At 38.1% G+C, this 19,390-nt stretch overlaps 1 protein-coding gene across 16 annotated transcripts in view; it reads right to left on the bottom strand.

The window, feature by feature from the left end:
* Positions 1 to 19,390, bottom strand: part of MARCHF1 (membrane associated ring-CH-type finger 1) — a 240,520-nt gene that overhangs the window by 30,020 nt on the left and 191,110 nt on the right. For 12 of the 16 annotated variants that reach the window (XM_065061402.1, XM_065061408.1, XM_065061403.1 and 9 more), the window contains 2 exons: positions 7,444 to 7,523; positions 6,441 to 7,181 (listed from right to left, as the gene is read on the bottom strand). In XM_065061402.1, coding sequence (XP_064917474.1) covers positions 6,441 to 7,181; positions 7,444 to 7,523 — 821 coding nt within the window. The remainder of the gene's footprint in view (positions 1 to 6,440; positions 7,182 to 7,443; positions 7,524 to 19,390) is intronic. The other 4 variants (XM_065061414.1, XM_065061417.1, XM_065061413.1 and 1 more) reach the window with 1 other exon arrangement.

Below are 19,390 nucleotides of genomic sequence, written 5' to 3'. Positions count from 1 at the left end.
CAGGCTCCTTATCTGAATGCAGGCACCAATGGAGGCCACTTCACTGACAAAATTAGGAGGGGCTACTGCCTGTGATATGTTTACTGCCCCTGTGATCTAATTTCTATGTACTGTGAACTAGAGCACGATAATAAACTAATGCAGATGCCTTATCCCCCTCCTCAGGAAAATGACAGTATGGAAGTGTACCAGTGGAAGACAAATGATTTCAAACTTTTAACAAATCTCCATAATAAAAGAGGGAAATATCTTCTCTGTACAGATATGCTCAAGGAAAATAATGCCTATTCCAAAAATATTGGTTTTGGAGACCAGAGATTGAAAAGGCAGTTAAAATCTTGACCTTCACTGGAAAGCATACCTGGACTAAATGATTATTCAAATTTAAATTCTTACTCTGTTCAGGGGGTTCATCTCATTGCTGTATCTCGTGGTTACTAAAGGGAGCTTAGTCAGGGAGAAACAGCATAGTTGTAAAATTTTGGACCAACTGAATTCTTGGCTTTGATTCTTGGCTGTGAGGATTATTAGCTGCCAGAATGAAATACCATGAGCTCCTAGGTTATCTTAATTGGACCAAAAGGAAACAATTCCACAGGCTTGCAAAACGATGTACGAAATTGCTGTCCTTACTGTCTGATAATCTTAAGAAAACTGTTCTCCTGTCCAAAAAAGGTCATTTTCTCTTTCTGCCAATTTCTAAAGTGCTTACAGTGCTTTTAGATAGTTAGAACATAAAATTAAAGCAAACAACTTTATGAATAACTCACAGCAAATAATTAACTCATTCATAAACAGAAATGAAAAAAATATCAAATACTGTTCCTGAACAATTTATCACTTGGAAATAAAAAAAGTTAAATTCACTAAATATGTTCACCCTGCAATAGGCTACAGCATGCCATCATGCTGTGTTTCCCTTGCTTTCATTTTGCAGGCTTTTTTTTTTTTTTTTAAATCTCATTTCCATTCTTTCCACTGTTAAATCATAAAGTAATCTAAATGACAAATTGGTCTTTCTCTCCATTTAAACACAGTGTGAATGAAGCACATATTGAGTGTAATCAATTTGTGTACCTCTTCCCTGTCACTCTTGTCCTTCTATTGTATTATACAGTCAGGCCTTTGTCTGACCAGAGAAAAAATCATTTTCAAAATGTTGCACCACACCAGTAGAATTTCATAATGGTCAAGATAAAGCTTTCTCTTGGTTTGTGCAAACATGATCAGAATTTGCAAGAGACCAAAGAGCAAACACCATTAGGAACAACACATTAAATCTTTTATTTTGTCAACATTTTCTGTCCTCGTATTAATCTTCTATTAAAGGTGATAAATAGGATAACTAACCATCTAAGTAGTTACGAATAATTCCTGCCTCACATGCACTGTCGGAGCAACTCGAAATACATGTCAGACAAGATTTAGTGCACTGAGCACAGTTCAAAGAACTAGGGACTGCATCTTAAAAAAGGATTTATATTTCTTCCTACCCACCTAGTGGAAGTCAAAGCTTTAAGTTACTGTACTCCTTCCAGAACAAATGCAACCTTTAAGTATTTAATAATGGAACTCTTAAAACCAAAGGTCTTCCCTCACCCAGTCTTTCTATAAGGAAGTGGCACCATTTCACATATTTGCATTAAAAATAATAAGAGGTTTTGAGAGAAAGAGGCAGAAACCAGGACTCGGTTCTCCCCCAGTTGAGTGACCCCAGCCACAACAAACACAACCAGCTTGCCTTGTTTAATTTCCTTGCATCCTTCTGGATCATGGAGAGCTTCCAAAAGAGACTGCATAACCAGATGGCTGAAGAGGTGACAGATGGGGCTTTGAACCATCAGACAGAGGAAAGAATTAACCAGAATTTCATACTGCTTCTAAGACTGATGAACCACTAGACCATCATACAGGGAAGGAGATTCCTCAAAAAGCAGGAGATTCCTATCAGAAAGTCACCTTGCAAAAAGAAGGCTTTAAACAGGAAGGTAAGCAGCAGTTGCAATTCTTTAAAAGGAACGGGTGAGGAACCAACATGCAGGAGGAGATTCAGAGATTTGGCTCCTAACGAAGGAAAGTATCAACCGGAGACCCCAGGGAAGGCACTAACATCCCAGGGACAAACAGGTTAAAACCCCTCATCAGCCAAACAGTGTAGTCCGGCATCCTCCAGCTTTTGGTGATTTTGGAGGGCTCTGGATGGTATTATATTTCGAGTCTATGTATTCTGCACTACTGTTTAAATTATTTACTGGATCCAACTTCATGGTTTCAGTATAAATATTTCAAATGAATGTTAAATTTCAATGGTAGTATTTGAGCCTATATATCTATTTTCTGTTCACCTTTCTCCTTTTTCCTCAAGCCCATGAGGACTTATTTACTCACAAGAGGCTTTCTGCCTGTCTGCTGATTTTGTGAGCACTGTACTACATGAATACTTCAGGATGTAAGTATTTTCAAGCAAGATGCTACTTTTTCAGGTCCTGCTATAATATTATTATATTATGAAAATAAAACCCCTGTTACAACACTTGATTTCACAGAGAAACTACATAATAATTTTGCCTATTCTCAAGTGCAAAGTACACTATTTCTTCCTTTCCATGATTGTATTAACACATAGTAATAACCGTATTAGTCTTTTCCTAAGTTTATAATGGACTTTTAATTAATACACTAGCTTTTAAAGCTGATCTTGAAAAATTATGCCTTGAAGTAGATTCTGCAGATTTCATGAATCAACTTCATCATTACCCTTACTACTTCTCCCCATTCTTACCAGTCTTCTGGCATGCTCTACTCTTGTATTTACTCCTCAAATGAGGGCCTAACTTTTCCTGACTGTACATAGATTCATTCATGGAGTTCAACAAAATAAAAACTCTACTTCCAATATGCATTTTTTCCATAGTGAGAAATTTCATCTTATTTAAGTGTGTGTGGTTTTTATCAGCTTACAGAAACACAGTTCAGTGTTATTGCTGAAATGACTGCACCAGTGCTACAAAAAAGATTTTACACCAAAAGCATAACTAGTCAAACACAAAATATCTTCCAATTCTCCCATCATAAGTAATAAAAATACCATCATATTAATTCAGAATCAGAACACAGAGCACTTATGATATACTAGTTGCAATATCAACTAACTCTTTTTCTTTCCTTAGTAATTCCTATGGAAAATCCGTGGGACTAAATCCTCACAATCTATTCACTTTATCATAGCCCACACACAGCTTTTCCTTTCAGTAAGATTACCCACGTGCAGACCAAAGAAAGCTATTTCTGAGGCTGCGTCTCAAGCCACATGGCAAATTCCACATTAAAGTACAGTGTGTTTCAAAAATATGGACCCAATTTGAAATCACATTGCTTTGAAATTGGGAGGAAAATCTCAGACAGGTGCCAAAACAACTCACTATGGTCAGAACTAACTTATATAGTAGTCCTTAATCCCCGAAGCTGAAACCTTGCCTTCTAACAGAGTTCAGAAGAAAGGAATATGTTCAGGGAAGAAATTGTAAAGATCATCATTGGTGCCATGTCATTGTTTTGTCATTTTGGAAATAGAGAAACAGTGACATTGGAAGGTGAAATGTCTCACTTGAAGTGACCAAGAGTCCTGCCTTAGACTAGCTGAAGTATATTGTGTGCCATGGTACTGTACTTTATCTGTATGACTAATGCGCTTATGCTAAAATGGGTGCGTCCCGTCACATTTCTGCTCAGCTATTAATAAACGCACATTGAGGAAACTGCTTATAGCCTTATGTGCGTATATAAATGTGTTTCATAGCCAGTAAATAATGAGGAAGTAAAGAAAAAAGAACGCCTACTCAAACACTTAAAGTTACTGGCACCAGTAGATGTTCAAGAACCCTGTTCCTCTGCTATTTCCACACAATGCCATCTAGTTGAGAGCCACTCAGCCAGTTTTGTCACATCAACTAGAAGACATGAATACCTAGGATGAAAAGCCTGAAAAAATGTCTCAGGAAAACAATTTTTTCACATAGCAACCAGTCATGTTAATTCCAGTTTTAGAATAAGCATCAGAAAAAAAAAAAAAAAAACCACCAAAACCTTTTTCTCATGCAGAAAAATGTTTACTGTATATATGCACATCAACATTGAAATTTAATTGTTTGTTTGTTTGTTTCAGAAGCAAGACTGTGAATGTGAATAAAAACAGGCCAAAGATCATGAGTCAATTAAGTGCATGGACCTGCCCTGAAAAACAGAAACTGTAGTCTTTACTGTATTGGTAGTAAAAACATGTTTTACTTTTTCTTCAACTGTCTGCAAAATGATTAACACAATTTACCAGCTATTAAAAATTAACATGCTTTAACATGATATATTATCATCAGTACGATTCACCTAGTAATGACAACAAAAATGACAACATCATTACCCATGACATGAAGGTAAATGCAATTATGACTGTATTGACCAATTTTGCACAACAGGCCAAGTTATCAGCCATGGTGAGTATAACTCTGGTTGGTCAAAGAGTGCCTACACTGACAGTGCACCCAGGAACACATACCTATAAAAAGTTTTCAACCTTCCCCAACTAAACAAGAGTCTCGCTGAAAAGTTTGTAAGCACATCCAAAAGGTGCATACTTGAACCAAACTCCAAGTCTTGCAAAGAGTGTCTGAATAATTATAATAAAATTGCATGGATTGAGAAGACAGACGAAATACTGGAGTCTGCTTTCCATCTGAAAGCAAGTCTATGTTTGTGGATTTAGGCAGCAGTTAGGACTATTTACATGAGACAATTACTTTAACTTTATCCTTTTTTTTTTTTAAATACAGTAGAGTTAAGCCTGTATAAAGACTTACAATAAAATAATTTACTTTAGTTTTTTGGTAGCTCATATTCAGTTAATAATGATTAAACAGTCCTGTTATATATGTACTGTGCCCACTATGCTGGATCTTCAATCCATGCAGGCTCGGTGGTTCAGAATTTTAAGACAACTCATAAGATGTTGAAGTAGTTATCTGTGCATATCTCTGCACCATACCATGTAGACCTACTTCAAGTGTTTCAAAAATATATAACATATTTACACCACTGCTGCTTTCTTTGCATTTCTGTAAGGAAAAAGAGGTCCCAAGATAGGGGCATGGTCTTGATGTACAAGCTGATGTACAAACACAGCTGGATTTTACTCTGAAGAATATTAAATTATCATGACAGGCAATAGTCAAAAAACCAAAATGTCCATTTTTAGCTTGTAAGAGTAACAAGGAGTGTACGGCACTAACTGTGTTAGTAATGGCTTGTATCTCCCGCTATGATAAAACACAACGCCTACATGTTATCTTTTTTCTTTTTAAAACGAGGATCTTTGTAGTGCGTCACTACATTGAAGTATACTGTGAAACTGAATGATGTGGCATCGTGAACTTCCTCATTCTGACTGTTTACATTTCCATGCAAATTTCTTCCCAGTGAAGAAAAGTGAGAAATTTTGTGTTACCATATCGAGAAAAAAAACTTTGTAGATGAGAGTCAATGCTGGCTCACAAGTTTGGGGAGAAAAAAAAACCCAAAAACTTGTTTCAGTTCTGCCTAACTTACAGGATGGTGCATTTTCAGTTACCACTAAATTAAGTAACTCAAGTCCACCGAGCTGCCTACTCTAAAATCAGACATTTGCTCAGAAGTGGCCAGCTTGCTCTCATTTCCAAGGGAATACATTCACGCTAAGGGTATCAGCCTGGCTGAAGACTGAACTTCTTAACTAGGGAGAACTGTTGGTGTTGATTTTTCCTTCCCAAAGCCTATTTTAATAATTATTCTGCCCAATCACACTTTATATTGTGCTTATGACGGGTCCCAGACTAACAGCCCCTACAAGTTCACAATGTAAAGGTATTGAGCTGTGCAAAGTCCTGTACAGCTGGAGAGGGTGTTTTGCAGGCACTGTCCATCAGATTGCTGCAGTAATGGTAGCTCTAGAGGACACTGAATCAAAATAATAAATTTATTTCATGTAAGTTTATGAAAAATGAGAAAGAGGGATGAAAACTGGATTTGATCATACAAGAAGGAAAAACTCCATATCCCATTTCACTGAGCTAACTGGCACTCTGCCTCATTCTCTGCCTCTGGCTGGAGATTTAAAACACAGTAATACTCTGCCAGAGGACACACTGTGTCCATTGCCATGAAGAAAAATTGAACAAAGAAAAACATTTGGTGCCCTTGTAGGATTATTGTTTTTAAATAAGAGAAGTATGTCTTCAGATCGACATATACTAACTTCTCGGTAGCAAAGGTTTTTCTGTTATTCCTTATGGCCTGCCCAGCAGTTTGTTACTGAGAAACAGTGGCAGAGAGCAGTCAAGAGGAGGACACTCAGCCCCCAGTGGTGAGAAATTCCTTTAAAGAATGCTAAATCTTTCTTATTAGGGACTAACCTGCATACTTCTAAATCATCAGACCAGTCATCATACAACACTGGAGGCTTCTGAACGGCACCAGTCCCACTGGGTTCTGCCCCAGCAGGTGCTCCATTAGCTGGGACTGCTGGAGCATCACTGCCAGAGCCTGCTTCTGCAAAGCAGTCCTTTGAATCCTTATTGTGTCTAAGGAAAGATGTAGGCTGCCGATCTCTGTAGTAGCTTTTGCTTTTTCTTTTCCCACATTTTCTTGAGGAAATCCTTGCCTCTTGAGATGATGCTGAAGACTGTGATTCTGTAAGCCTTGGAACCCTTCTTCGACGGTGATTTAAAGTAGGATTCTCAGGGTCAGATACGTCTTGCTTCTTTTTCCCCATCGTCCCCAAGGTGACAAGTTCAACTGCATTATTATTTGAGGACCCATCCTGGTTAGTGCATGATCTATTATTCCTTCTCCCCCTCCTGGCCATTCTGGCCTTTTCTCTCGCTTTCCTTTTAGCCTGAGCCCACTGACTCTCATCTGAAGATGATGATGAATCAGATGCATTCCAGCTGGATCTCACTGGCTCAGGATGTAATTTACAGTCTTTTCCCTTTCCTTGCTTTTCTGTATGCTCACCATTGTCTCCAGTCTCTTTTTTCCGCCTAAACCTTCGTTTTACTTGTTTCTTACCAGACTCCCTATTAGAAGGGGTCAGCACCATGACAGGGGTTGCATGTTCAAGCTCATCTTCTGAAAAATCATGCAAGGTAGAAAATCTAGACAAGGCAGTAAGCAAAGGAAAGGGATGGAAGTGGTAAGGATGGGTGGAAAGAGAGAAATAAAAAAAAAATGAGAACATGAATTTTAACAGAAAAACACAAGACTGAAAAGCAAAACAGAACCAAACCAGAAATCAAATGAAAACTGAAGTCTAAATTATGAATAGTGTTAAGCAGAAGCAAGAGCTACATATTATTTAATAAAGACAACAACTAATTAGCATCAGCCAGATTTGAGCATATTTTTCTCAGCACATACCTACAAATGTCCTGAGTGGAAGGGCAGACAGACAACCGCGACTGACTCCTGGGAGCTGTTCCTGTTGTAGGACTGCTTGCCTGTTGAAATAAATTAGACAGTTTGGAATCTTTGTCCATGAAATACATTGCAGATATTTTACTGCTTTGCCACATTATTACAAAATTAAACTGTTGGTGCTGTTCATAGCACACTGTTGAACACTTGCAAGCTCACAAAATACAGGAAGCCTGACCAAAAGCAAAACCTATTTGTGGAACTAAATATGACTGAAGTGTTTCAGCTCTCATTCGCTCACAACTACTTTTTGTCACTGTTTGAGGAAGCAGCTTTCAGCATTTGAATTTTCATTCTGTTTTGATCTACTGTAAATGTCTGATGGGAAAGGATGTTGTTTTTATTTCATGCAATCAACCATGATGATTCCTTTCAAATTGGAGTGAAGCGCATTTACATTGTGCTGAGTGGTGAAGAGCACTAAGCTAACCTATGTTGAGTGGACTGACAGAACAGCGAGAAAATTAAAGTATGTTTTAAAAGGTTTTCAAGGCAATCAGATCTTCTAGAAGAGCTCAAATATGTTAAACTGATGAGCCTGGGAAGACCAAAGTGCAGGCTGCATCTCTACAGAACTGATCACATTCTTAAACAGCAGGAGAGACGGAAAACACATTTAGTATGTGGCATTTTGTTCATAAGGTTGTTGCTACAAATTGCAGACTCAGTTGCTCAATACTCCCAATGAAAACATATTTTGATGGTGTTAACAGCAAACCATTTCAATCTGCCTCACAATCTACTGGTAGCATAGCTGTACAGAATCCAAATTTAAATCTGAGGCTTCGTGATTCTTCAGGATCACTCACAAGGTATAGTATTGCGGAGAGAGGATTTAATACAAGTCATTCTTAATCTATGAACTTCCTTTAGCAGATAAGGGCATTAGCTTTCAGTATGCAACACTATCCCACTGTGAGCACCACTACGAAATGGAGACAAAATGTTATAAGCCTAGGAGTTCTACAGGATCACGCACCAGATGCAGGGGAAGAATGACTATTAAGCAAGAGTAACAAAAATAAGACAAAGATGCAACAGCTGTCACCCCAGGCTTTTACATAAGCGAATCAAATTCAGTCACACGTGGAGTCCATAATAAAAATTATTTCTAGCTCACTTTTCACAGACGTTTTTGTGGTGTCAGTTTGAAAATTAATAGTACAGGCATAAATAAATAAATACAGCAAGTACCTGCTGACACTTCACTTTTATCCAAGGTTCTTAATATCCATTATGGCTCTTGCATAGATCTTTTGGAAGCATCAGTCACCTCTATGTGCATTTTTGCTTTTAAGGGGATACCAGCTGAGACTCCAGAACAGTGCTTTTGAGTGAAAATAATTTAGTTTTTGGGACTCAGGTAACCCCTTTTTACCTCTTGATGTGTTAATGTCACAAAACCAAAAATATTACTAGTTCCTTATGACTAGTTCCACAAAATGAAACTCAGTAGGATGAAAACCAAGCCCATATCAGAAATTAAATTGTTAAAGCTTCTGGGCACAATCCTTATGTTCAAATGGATTTTCTATGCCTGCGACCACCAGGCAGAGCAGAAACATCAGAATAACTGCAGCCTAATGTTGGAAAAAGAAAGGGCAAGTATCAGTGAGAGATATTGTTTGTATTTCATATTTCTTTTTCTACAAAAGCAACATTTCATTTACACACAGTGTGAAGGAATATGAATTGGTTTTACACACACATTAGAAGCAGAAGGTACATGGGACTGCTTCTACCAAGATTAGAGCATCCCGACACATAGGAAGTCACGGAAAGGAGCCAGGAGAAGTGGAAGAGGAGAGTTTACAGATCACAGAAGGAGGGGCTGGCCACTTGGGAAGAATGTAACGCTGCTGTCAGAGGATGTAGGGAGGCAACTGGGAAAGCTAAGGCCTTCTTAGAATTAAATCTGGCAAGAGGGGTCAAGGACAATAGAAAGAGCTTCTTCAAATACATGGCAGATAAAACTAACACTAGAGGCAATGTACACCCACCAATGAATGAGGTGGGTGCCCTAGTGACAGAAGACACAGAGAAGGCAGAGTTACTAAATGCCTTCTTTGTCTCTGTCTACTCTGTCGGAGGCTGTCCTGGGGAGCCTCGTACCCCTGAGGCCCCAGAGGAAGCCACAGCAATGGAGGAATCTGCCTTGGTTGATGAGGACTGCGTTAGGGACCAATAAAGCAATCTGGATATCGATAAATCCACGGGTCCTGACGGGATGCACCTGCGGGTGCTGAGGGAGCTGGCTGAAGTCATTGCTAGGCCAATATCCATCATCTTTACTAAGTCGTGTAATGGGAGAGATGCCTGGGGACTGGAGGAAAGCAAATGTCACTCCAGTCTTCAAAAAGGGCAAGAAGGAGGACTTGGGGAACTATAGACCAGTCAGCCTCACCTCCATCCCTGGGAAGGTGATGGAACAACTTATCCTTGGTGCCATCTCAAGGCATATCAAGGATAAGAGGGTCATTAAGAGCACCCAACATGGCTTCACCAACCATGCTTCACCAACCTCACAGCCTTTTATGAGGACATAACAAGGTGGACAGATGGTGGCAAAGCAGTGGATGTAGTCTACCTTGACTTCAGTAAAGCATATGACACAGTCTCCCACACCATCCTTGTTGCTAAACTGAGGAAGTGCAGTCTGGACGATCAGGTGGTGAGGTGGACTGTGAACTGGCTGAAGGAAAGAAGCCAGAAAATCGTGGTCAATGGGGCAGAGTCTAGTTGGAGGCCTGTATCTAGTGGAGTGCCTCAAGGGTCAGTACTGGGACCAGTACTATTCAATATATTCATCAACGACTTGGATGAGGGAATAGAGTGCACTGTCAGCGAGTTTGCTGATGACACCAAGCTGGGAGGAGTGGCTGACACGTCAGAAGGTTGTGCTGCCATACAGTGAGACCCAGACAGGCTGGAGAGTTGAGCAGGGCAAAATTTAATGAAGTATAACAAGGGCAAGTGTAGAGTCTTGCATCTGGGCAGGAAAAAAAACAGGTTCCAGTATAAGTTGGGGAATGACCTGTTAGAGAGCAGTGTAGGGGAAAGAGACCTGGGGGGTCCTTGTAGACAGCAGGATAACCGTGAACCAGCACCGTGCCCTTGTGGCCAAGAAGGCCAATGGCATCCTGGGGTGAATTAGAAGGAGGGTGGTTAGTAGGTCAAGAGAAGTTCCCCTCCCCCTCTACTCTACTCTACCCTGGTAAGACCGCATCTGGAATATTGTGTCCAGTTCTGGGCCCCTCCATTCAAGAAGGACAGGGAACTGCTGGAGAGAGTCCAGTGCAGAGCCACAAAGATGATTAAGGGAGTGGAGGATCTCCCTTATGAGGAAAGGCTGAGGGAGCTGGGTCTCTTTAGCTTGGAGAAGAGGAGACTGAGGGGTGACCTCATTAATGTTTATAAATATACAAAGGATGAGTGTCATGAGGATGGAGCCAGGCTCTTCTGGGTGAGAACCAATGATAGGACAAGTGGCGATGGGCTCAAACTGGAACACAGGAGATTCTACTTAAATTTGAGAAGAAACTTCTTCTCAGTGAGGGTGACAGAGCACTGGAACAGGCTGCCAAGGGGGGTTGTGGAGTCTCCTTCTCTGGACGCCTTCCTGTGTAACCTCATCTAGGTGTTTCTGCTCCGGCAGGGGGATTGGACTAGATGATCTTTCCAGGTCCCTTCTAACCCCTAACATTCTGTGACTCTGTGATGTGTGGTTCAGCATGTAATTTTTTTCTGACTCAGCCTCTGTGATTTGTTTTAAGTGATTAGTTGTACCTTAAGTCATTTGTGCAGCTTCTTAGTGAGGAAAGATGCAGACATCAGCACCAGAGCCACATTGCTGGGCTACATGCTGCTGCTATGTGAAAAAATATCCCCCCAGACTAAACCCCAAATGAAGGATTGCCCTAGAGCTGAATGTGGGCTCCTGAATTCATCCTCTGTGACCAGTTCCCATTTCTTTTTTCCCATCACAGCTGCAGAACTCTACCATTGCTTCTTTCAGGATCTGTGTACTGTAGAGCTTTGGTTCTATCTTAAGTGGTGCTCAGATCATCCCCATGCCATAAAGACAAGATTTATGTCACCTTGCCACAAGCATTACCTATGAGAGGATAACAAGAACAGCTAAGCTTGCCCAGTAACCCCCTTCAGGAGGTTTGCACAAGTTCAAGAATCTCTCAGCAGCTATTAAAAGCAGGAAGTCAGCTAGACGGTTCTTAAGAGGGCTGGAATCAAGCCAAAAATTAAAACAAATCCCTTGAAAAGCTTTTACACTTATTATTTGGGACTGGAGACTGGTGGAAATCTAATTATTTTAAGATAAAAATTACATTACCAGTTTGATTGCTTAAATCTTATATTTCACTCTCAGCTGTAAAGAGGTCTGGACTGTTTCAGCACTGCCCTTACTTTCTAGTTCCGCTACACCAGTATAATGATGTTATGTTTAGTTGCACATAACTCAGAGGAAGGTTTATTTCCTTCTAAAATAATTTACATCAAATTCTTAAAATTTGATTTTGCTTGTTTTTCTAATTCCTTTTGGAGCAAAGCTGACATCTGGGCAGCAAAGAGCCTATGCACTGCTTAAGTCTTCAAGAACAAACCAAGAAAACTCCAACATGCCAAGTTATGCGCAAGAAAATTCAGATTCTTTGAGCAAGTTTCATTCAATAGGTTTCTAAAATTTTTAAATACAAATTTTGATTTTTATGCACTTTAAATAGCTTTTAGTTGTAGAATGAACTAATGGAGTAATTTCTAAAATCAAGAAAGTTACGTGTTTCTGATATTCATTATCTGATACTTACTTATGGAACTCAGAGGTACTGGAGGGCCTTATTTTGTAAATAATTCCCATCTTACCTTTGTAAATCAAACAGGAGTGGAAGGATCTGTTAATATCAGGTCTGTCCCTGCTGCCATGTCATATGAATATAATCACTCACAACTAGCCAAGCTCTTTTTAAAAACTTGTAAATACCAACTCAGCTGGAAGCCTATTCCAGACCTTTACCCCCAAATTGCTTTGCTTTTTCACCCTATCCATATTCTCACAACATAAACTGCATTTGCTTTCTGCTGCCAACACTGCCTCTGGGCTTGACTCATTTCTTTAAGTAATGTTCCTTCTTAGCCATCTCCTCTACAAGCTGTACTTCTCACAGTCACAAAAAAAAATAAAAAGGGTCACAATGAAGATACTTAAAGTATCATTTAGTTGGCTGGTGTATTTACAGAGCACAGCATAAAGCCATATGGAAGTTCCAGGTAAGATCATGGGAGTGATACCAGTGTTTCGCTTCCTCTGCAAGGTAGAATGGGCTGATGCTACCTTAGGGTCTCTGCAATACTGTGCCATCACAAACACAGCATTAAATAAGTCCATCATCCCTGCTCATAATATAAGCTTTCTTTTATTTTTAACCATCTTTACTGTTAGTTTTAGCAACAAAATACAATATCCTTTAAGAGGCATGAAGCTTATTTTAAAGGCATATCTGACAAACCAAAAAAAGATCATTTGAATACATTCTGGTCAAATATCAGTCCGGCTATTATAGGATTGTATATACAGAAGACATTGGAAACAGCCTCAAGCACACAGATCTTATTGCTATAATTGCTGTCCCATTGCTATAGTGGTATTTAGCACACTGAATATTTTGAGATACTGTATTTATTGAATAGAGGGATCAGATTGATGCTGTGGATTCTAATTCCACTTGGGAGGCAGAATAATGAATTTTTTTTTAAAAAATCATTATTCTTTGAATAGATGTCTACTTTAGACAGCTTTATTGTACAGCTCATTGGAATGGGAAAACTAAACAAGCACTGTACTAATGCTATCATAGCAAATTGTATCAGCAGTGTAATTAAATGTGGTAATTCAAAATAAAGTTGTCCAACAATTCATTTATAAACAAGGCAGCTCATTTCTCTATGCCATCAACACAAGGAAAATTCTTGAGGGATAATGCCAACTCCAGCTGATTAGGTCTGGCATTTTGAAAATGTTGTTAGTAGAGAGAGATTCCCCAGTCATCACCTTCTGCTGTCTTGGCCAGTTTACATAAACTTTCTTGTCAAGGATACCAAATTCACAAACATGACAAGGCACTTACCCATTATAATTCTTGATACATTCACCATGATTTGTTAGTATGATTATCAAACTGAATACTGATAAATATGGAGTTTTCAGGACGAGCAAGATGGTATTAATTTATCTGACACAAAGGGACTTGAATATCCCACACATATGTGCATGTTAAAAGACTGCAGCGAAGACAGAGATGGGGGACATGCTGAAGTTCAGCTGATGAAAACAATAAGCATTTCAAATCAAGATTGCCTTTACTTTGGTGTTCAGGATCTGACAGAATTTTCCAGACCATAACAAAAAATGAGAGTCAAAATAATTTTCACCTTTTTACCATATATATACATCAGCCTCGTGGTTGCCTTCAAATGGCCGAATGTAATTTTAGGACTCTATAACTCTTATAGAGTTTAGGACTCTATAACATTTATAGAGTCCTAAAATTACATTCGGCCCTTTGAAGGCAACCGCGAAGCTGGAGTGGCCCTTGGTGAAAATGAGTTTGACACCCCTGCTCTAAAGCCTCTGTTCTGTGCAAGGAAGGCCAGAGGCATTTTCAAAAGCTCCTCAGCTCACAACACAGCTTAAGTTATAGAAAATGGAGGGGTGACAGGGCAGACAGGGAATATGAATAATGCTTTTATCTCTTACTAAGTATGCTTTATAGCAGTGATGCATCACAGGATCCTTTGGATCCCACCAGCCAATACAGTAAAAAAGCTGAAACTCTATCCTATTAAAACAATGGCATACCAAGGAATAGATACCTTAGAAGATCAGAGCAGTTTGCATGGCAAAAAGCTCAGCAGGAGATCCAGTCTTTGTATTTTCATCTGAAAGTTTCTACTCTGTAAACAATGCAACTTTTTATGGAAAACAGCCATTCATTATGAACTTTCATTTGGATAATTTCTCAGATTTTAAAAGATTAAAAACATGGTAGAAATGACCAAGGCTGGGTGTATCTTATAAAGCATGTTGGTGGAAACGGAAACATATGCACATAGGTTTGGGAGAGGGGGTTTCTTGGTGTGGTTTTTGTTGTTTTGTTTTGTTTGTTGTTGGTTGGGGTTTTGTTTGGTTATGTATGTGTGTTTTATTTGTTTGTTTGGGGGGAGGAGGTTTGATTTTTTTTTTCCCTTTCTTCTTTGGTCTTTTCTGATGGAGTTCCTGCTCTGTGCTCTGATCTCGAAGTTCTTATAGTTTGACTGATGGCTTTACAGCAACAGTTAAATTAATTGGTAACTCAATTTCCATTACATTTTCTTTCATGAGATTTTTTTTTTTTTTTAATTATTTCTTGCACATCTCTTCCCCAAACCCTTTCTTTCTCTCCTGTCCTCCTTCCCCTCCTTCCACCTGCCTCTGAAGAGAAGGAATAAAGGGAAAAGTAACACAGAAGGAAGGAGAGAAAATATCCTTATGATTCTGCTGAACAATACCATTCAGCATCTTTGAAAGTAAGGATGATCCTGTTATAAAATAGTTTGAAATCTAAATCACTAAAGCAGGTTTACTTTCCATCAAAGGAAAATCAAAATTGCAAGTGGCAAATCTATCCTACTATTTAAAAAATGAAAACAATAGAAGCAATTACAACTTTGACTTGTAGATTCAATAAACTTTTAAGTTTATTTTCTCCTGTCTTACGGATCTATGTTAACTTTTATTTTGAAAGTAGAGGTTCTACTCTAAAATTCACACTTTTGGTAGATGCAGAGGCACTGATAGCTAAGCTTTGAATTATCAGATAGATTATAGTTTGCAAAAGTAATTGTACTGCAGTGATGCAAGATTGTTGATTCATTATTCTCTTCAGGGATGCACCTTTCTAGGCATTATCACTTTGTTAATAAAAATGTTATGTGTTTCCTAAAAAAAAATACACCCTGATACAGGCAATTGAAACAAAGGATGTGCTGGTCGTTATTCAAAAGTCGCAGAGCCCTAAGACCAGAAGCTTTTGTGTCTGGAAGTAGATAAATGCAAGTTTAGCATCTAGGAAAGGCGAAGCACAAAACACTCATCTTCTTTGTTACTGGATTTTGTAGTATTTTAGTTCTAAGGGTAGTCAGTGTCAGTATTCAGAGAACATTTAGACTTTACCTTCCAAAGAGGGCATCTGTTTCTACATGTCCCTCTATCTGCAAGACTTGAAGCCTGTCCTGGTTTTGTTAAAAAACAAGTTTCTCTTTTAGTGAATTTGCCTGTCAGCTAAAGCCTTCATATTAGCTGCATTTTCCTGGAGAACCAGATACATGTTTTGGTAAACATAGCAATGGAATGCAAAGTTATTGATAAGCATGGATGGACATCTCGCGAGAGGGGCAAGGAGAAACAGGTGACCAAGAAACTGACCAACTGTGTATAACATTCCATTCACGTGAATACTTCATATAAAAGTGAGAGATCATGAGGATCTTGTCCCTTTTTCCTTTTTCTCTTTTGCTTATGGACGACATTAGGAGAGGACCTTGCTAGTCGTCCCTGCGAACTGAGGCCTAGTGAGAGACTGAATCCAGCTCCGGTTGGCTGCACAGTCCAATCCAGGACTTCGGGTGCCAGCTCTGCAGTTGCTGAGACTTTTAAGATTGGTTTTGTATATTTTGTATTATTTTCTCTATTCTTATTAGTAGCATTAGTAAAACATTGTTAATTTTTCCAACTCTCTTCTCTCTGTCCTTCTTTCCCTCCTGATCGCCTGTCCTTGGTGGGGGAGAAGGAGGGGCAAAAGGAGGAAAGGCAGGGGGAGGAGGTTAACAATACATCTGCCAGGGTTTTATTGTCACTCCGCAATCAAAACCCTCAACAAAGCCTCAAAATATTTCTATGTACTAAGCAGCCTTCAATCATATGACATTCCAGTCACTCTCCCACCAGTGCATAATTATGCGAGCGCACACACTCACCATATTCTTCGTTGGGTCTGATAGGCTATGAAGGACACAGACTTGCTAAATTCCTATATCTGTAAGGATATCATTTTTATATTTGAACAAGTCTACTCTAGTGTGTATTTGACATCTATTTATTCCAGTGATACAGAAGAGAGAAACCTAAATGTACCAGAGCAAAGGACCTGTAGAAAGAATATCGAAATGACTAAGCTGAAAGACAGTGAAACCCTGACAATGCATCATTACAAAAATCAGGATACACTATATTTTTATGAAGTACAAGGAATCTGAGATTGCAGCCAAAAATAAATTTGTAACAATGTAGAAATAAAGTTTGCTTATTTTAATTGTTTTAGGACAAAGACCTGCAATGTGCTTTTGAGTGACATGGTGAAAAAATAAATGCCATATGAAGATTTCCAGGAGTATCTATGGAGTAGGTATGTTAAAGATTACAATTCTTGTTGAAAACTAAACAATAAACATATGTCATAACTTGCATACCATGTTTACTGAAATTAAAGCAAAGCTACTTTTCCTGTATGTTATTGCATATCATAGGATAGGACTGAATTCAGTGGTAACACAATGTCTTCACAGAAGTGGAAATTTATATATAGGGATTACACACAAAGTAAACTCGTATAAACACATAAAGTTTGCTGTACTTTAAACACATTTCAAACATATTTGTGATTTTGTCTGGCTTGTAGGTCTGGCACATTTAGGTATACTCAGAATACGCTATTGGTAAGAACTGTGATTTAATAAAATATCCTAATTTTGTCTATATTCCCTCTCATCAGAACACAAGTTTAAAACAAGTCAAGTGTATCCAAGAATAAATTGAAAATGTATTCTTTTCTACTGATTGTCCCCTGGAACTGAGATGCATTGAATGCAATTTTATTCAGAAGTTCAAATATCAGGCAGATTTACGTAAATTCTGCAGTCATGCCTTTTGTTAAGCTTATCGTAAATAAAGAATAAATTATTATTACAAGCCAAAAAGTATTCTCTAGCCAAAAAAAATCAAACAGTTACATTTAAGAGGAAAAAAGTGTGCAGCAATAGTTATTATGCCATTGAATCTATTTTTTTTGCCTTTCTATGCTTTCTATTTTGATGAACAAAATAGTCTTCACTAACTTGTTTACTTTGTGCTGTTGTTTTTTACAGTAATAGAATCATAATGAGAGTCAAATGCTAGGTTAGTCTTCACCTTTGGTATTAATGATTCTGTTTATGAGTAAGAAGAATAATTTAGATGACTAACATAACATTTACACTCATTTTTTAATGCTGGTTTGGTATACATGATATTATTCACTGTAACAGCACTTTTGAAGGCTGGCATTTTACACTTAACAAGAGCAACTTCTTGTTTTCTTGAATTATTTTATTTTTTGAAAGCTGCAAGTTTTCTCAGTTGCTCATTACAGTAATCTAGAAGTTACAGTTGTAAAGGATGGATATACCTAGTTCCTTAAAAAACCAACCAACCAAACAAGCACCACCACCAATCTGGATGAGAATTGTCACCAATAATTAGATTGAAATTGGCAAAGAACAATAAGAATAACAAAGGTGGATCAACTTGTAGCAATGCAGACTTCAGTAGCAAAATGCAAGGGGTCACACTTTTGCTTTTTACGATTCAGTTGTGCAACAGGTATCTTGGAGATGCTGCAATCCTCTTTCAAGCTATCAAAGTCTATGATATGAACTTTAAAAAAAATAATATTTAAGTTCCTTTATTCTTTTTCCACAATAAAACCTATTATTTGTGCTTACAGTAATTCCGACAGTAGATATTATGCATTCTCTGTAGGTATCATGGTCAAAGACATGGTGGTATGTTTACCCATTTAAAAAAAATGTATCATGTGTAACAGTGAGTTCTGCTTCAAGTTGTACAAATCTCCCAAACTGTGATGCAGGACTCTTTACACATTCACCTTGTAGTGACAGAGGGTGCAAAACTAGAGAATATAAAAATCCATGTGAAAGAACATTCAATTTTAATGGAAGAGTGATTAAATGGAAAATTATAATTAAAAATATAATATAAAAATATACTATAAAAATATAGTATAAAAATATACTATATCACATATTACATAAATTGATAGTCAGTTTGTGAAATATATTTCAAAATCACAAACCAAGTAGCTCAAATCAATAACCAATAAATTGCCAGCAACACCTTTTTCATCTGAAACTTCAGTGGGCACCACTTTGACATACTAGTGCCTTTTGATTTTTATGTTACTAAGAGAAGCCCAACCTGACATAACAAATCAGTATAGAAATTGCATGAACATACAGTAAAATAAATTATTTCATTCTTTCCTTTCTCTGCTGTTTTTCATATTATAAATTAGACCTGTGAATATTATCACACTGAATATTCTGAAACTATCACTTACTTCTTCCTGATGTAACTCAACAGAGTTTTATTAGATGGATGCTTCACAGACTTGTAAATAAAAAGTGTTCTAACACCTGCTCCAGGCTTTTGAGAACCAATTGAGCCAAAACAAAAATCAGGCATTTTGCTCCAAGCCTGAGTTTCTCTGCACTGAAAAATAAGCCCAAAGTTCCCATCAGAGAATTTAAAATCTTACTGCTGAGAGAGCAACCTTCTCTAAGGAGCTCTTGAATCATAATTAACATGCAGAAAGATAATTACAACATGTTAGAAACATTTCTTCCAGAAAGCATTCTAACAAACCAGGCAGCCTCAGAAACACATATAAGCATAACCTCTATGGACTGTAATTCAAACACAAGATTTGTTCCACTGGTTAAGCACAACAAAAATAAATGAATCCACCAGACCCTTCTCAGACTAGCGTTTCTCTTAAATTATATT

This window comes from Columba livia, chromosome 4 (genome assembly GCF_036013475.1).
Source record: "Columba livia isolate bColLiv1 breed racing homer chromosome 4, bColLiv1.pat.W.v2, whole genome shotgun sequence".
In the NCBI taxonomy this organism is placed as follows: Eukaryota; Metazoa; Chordata; class Aves; order Columbiformes; family Columbidae; genus Columba; species Columba livia.
Note: the sequence above shows the minus strand (reverse complement) of the source record. Positions and strands in the feature narration are given on the sequence as shown.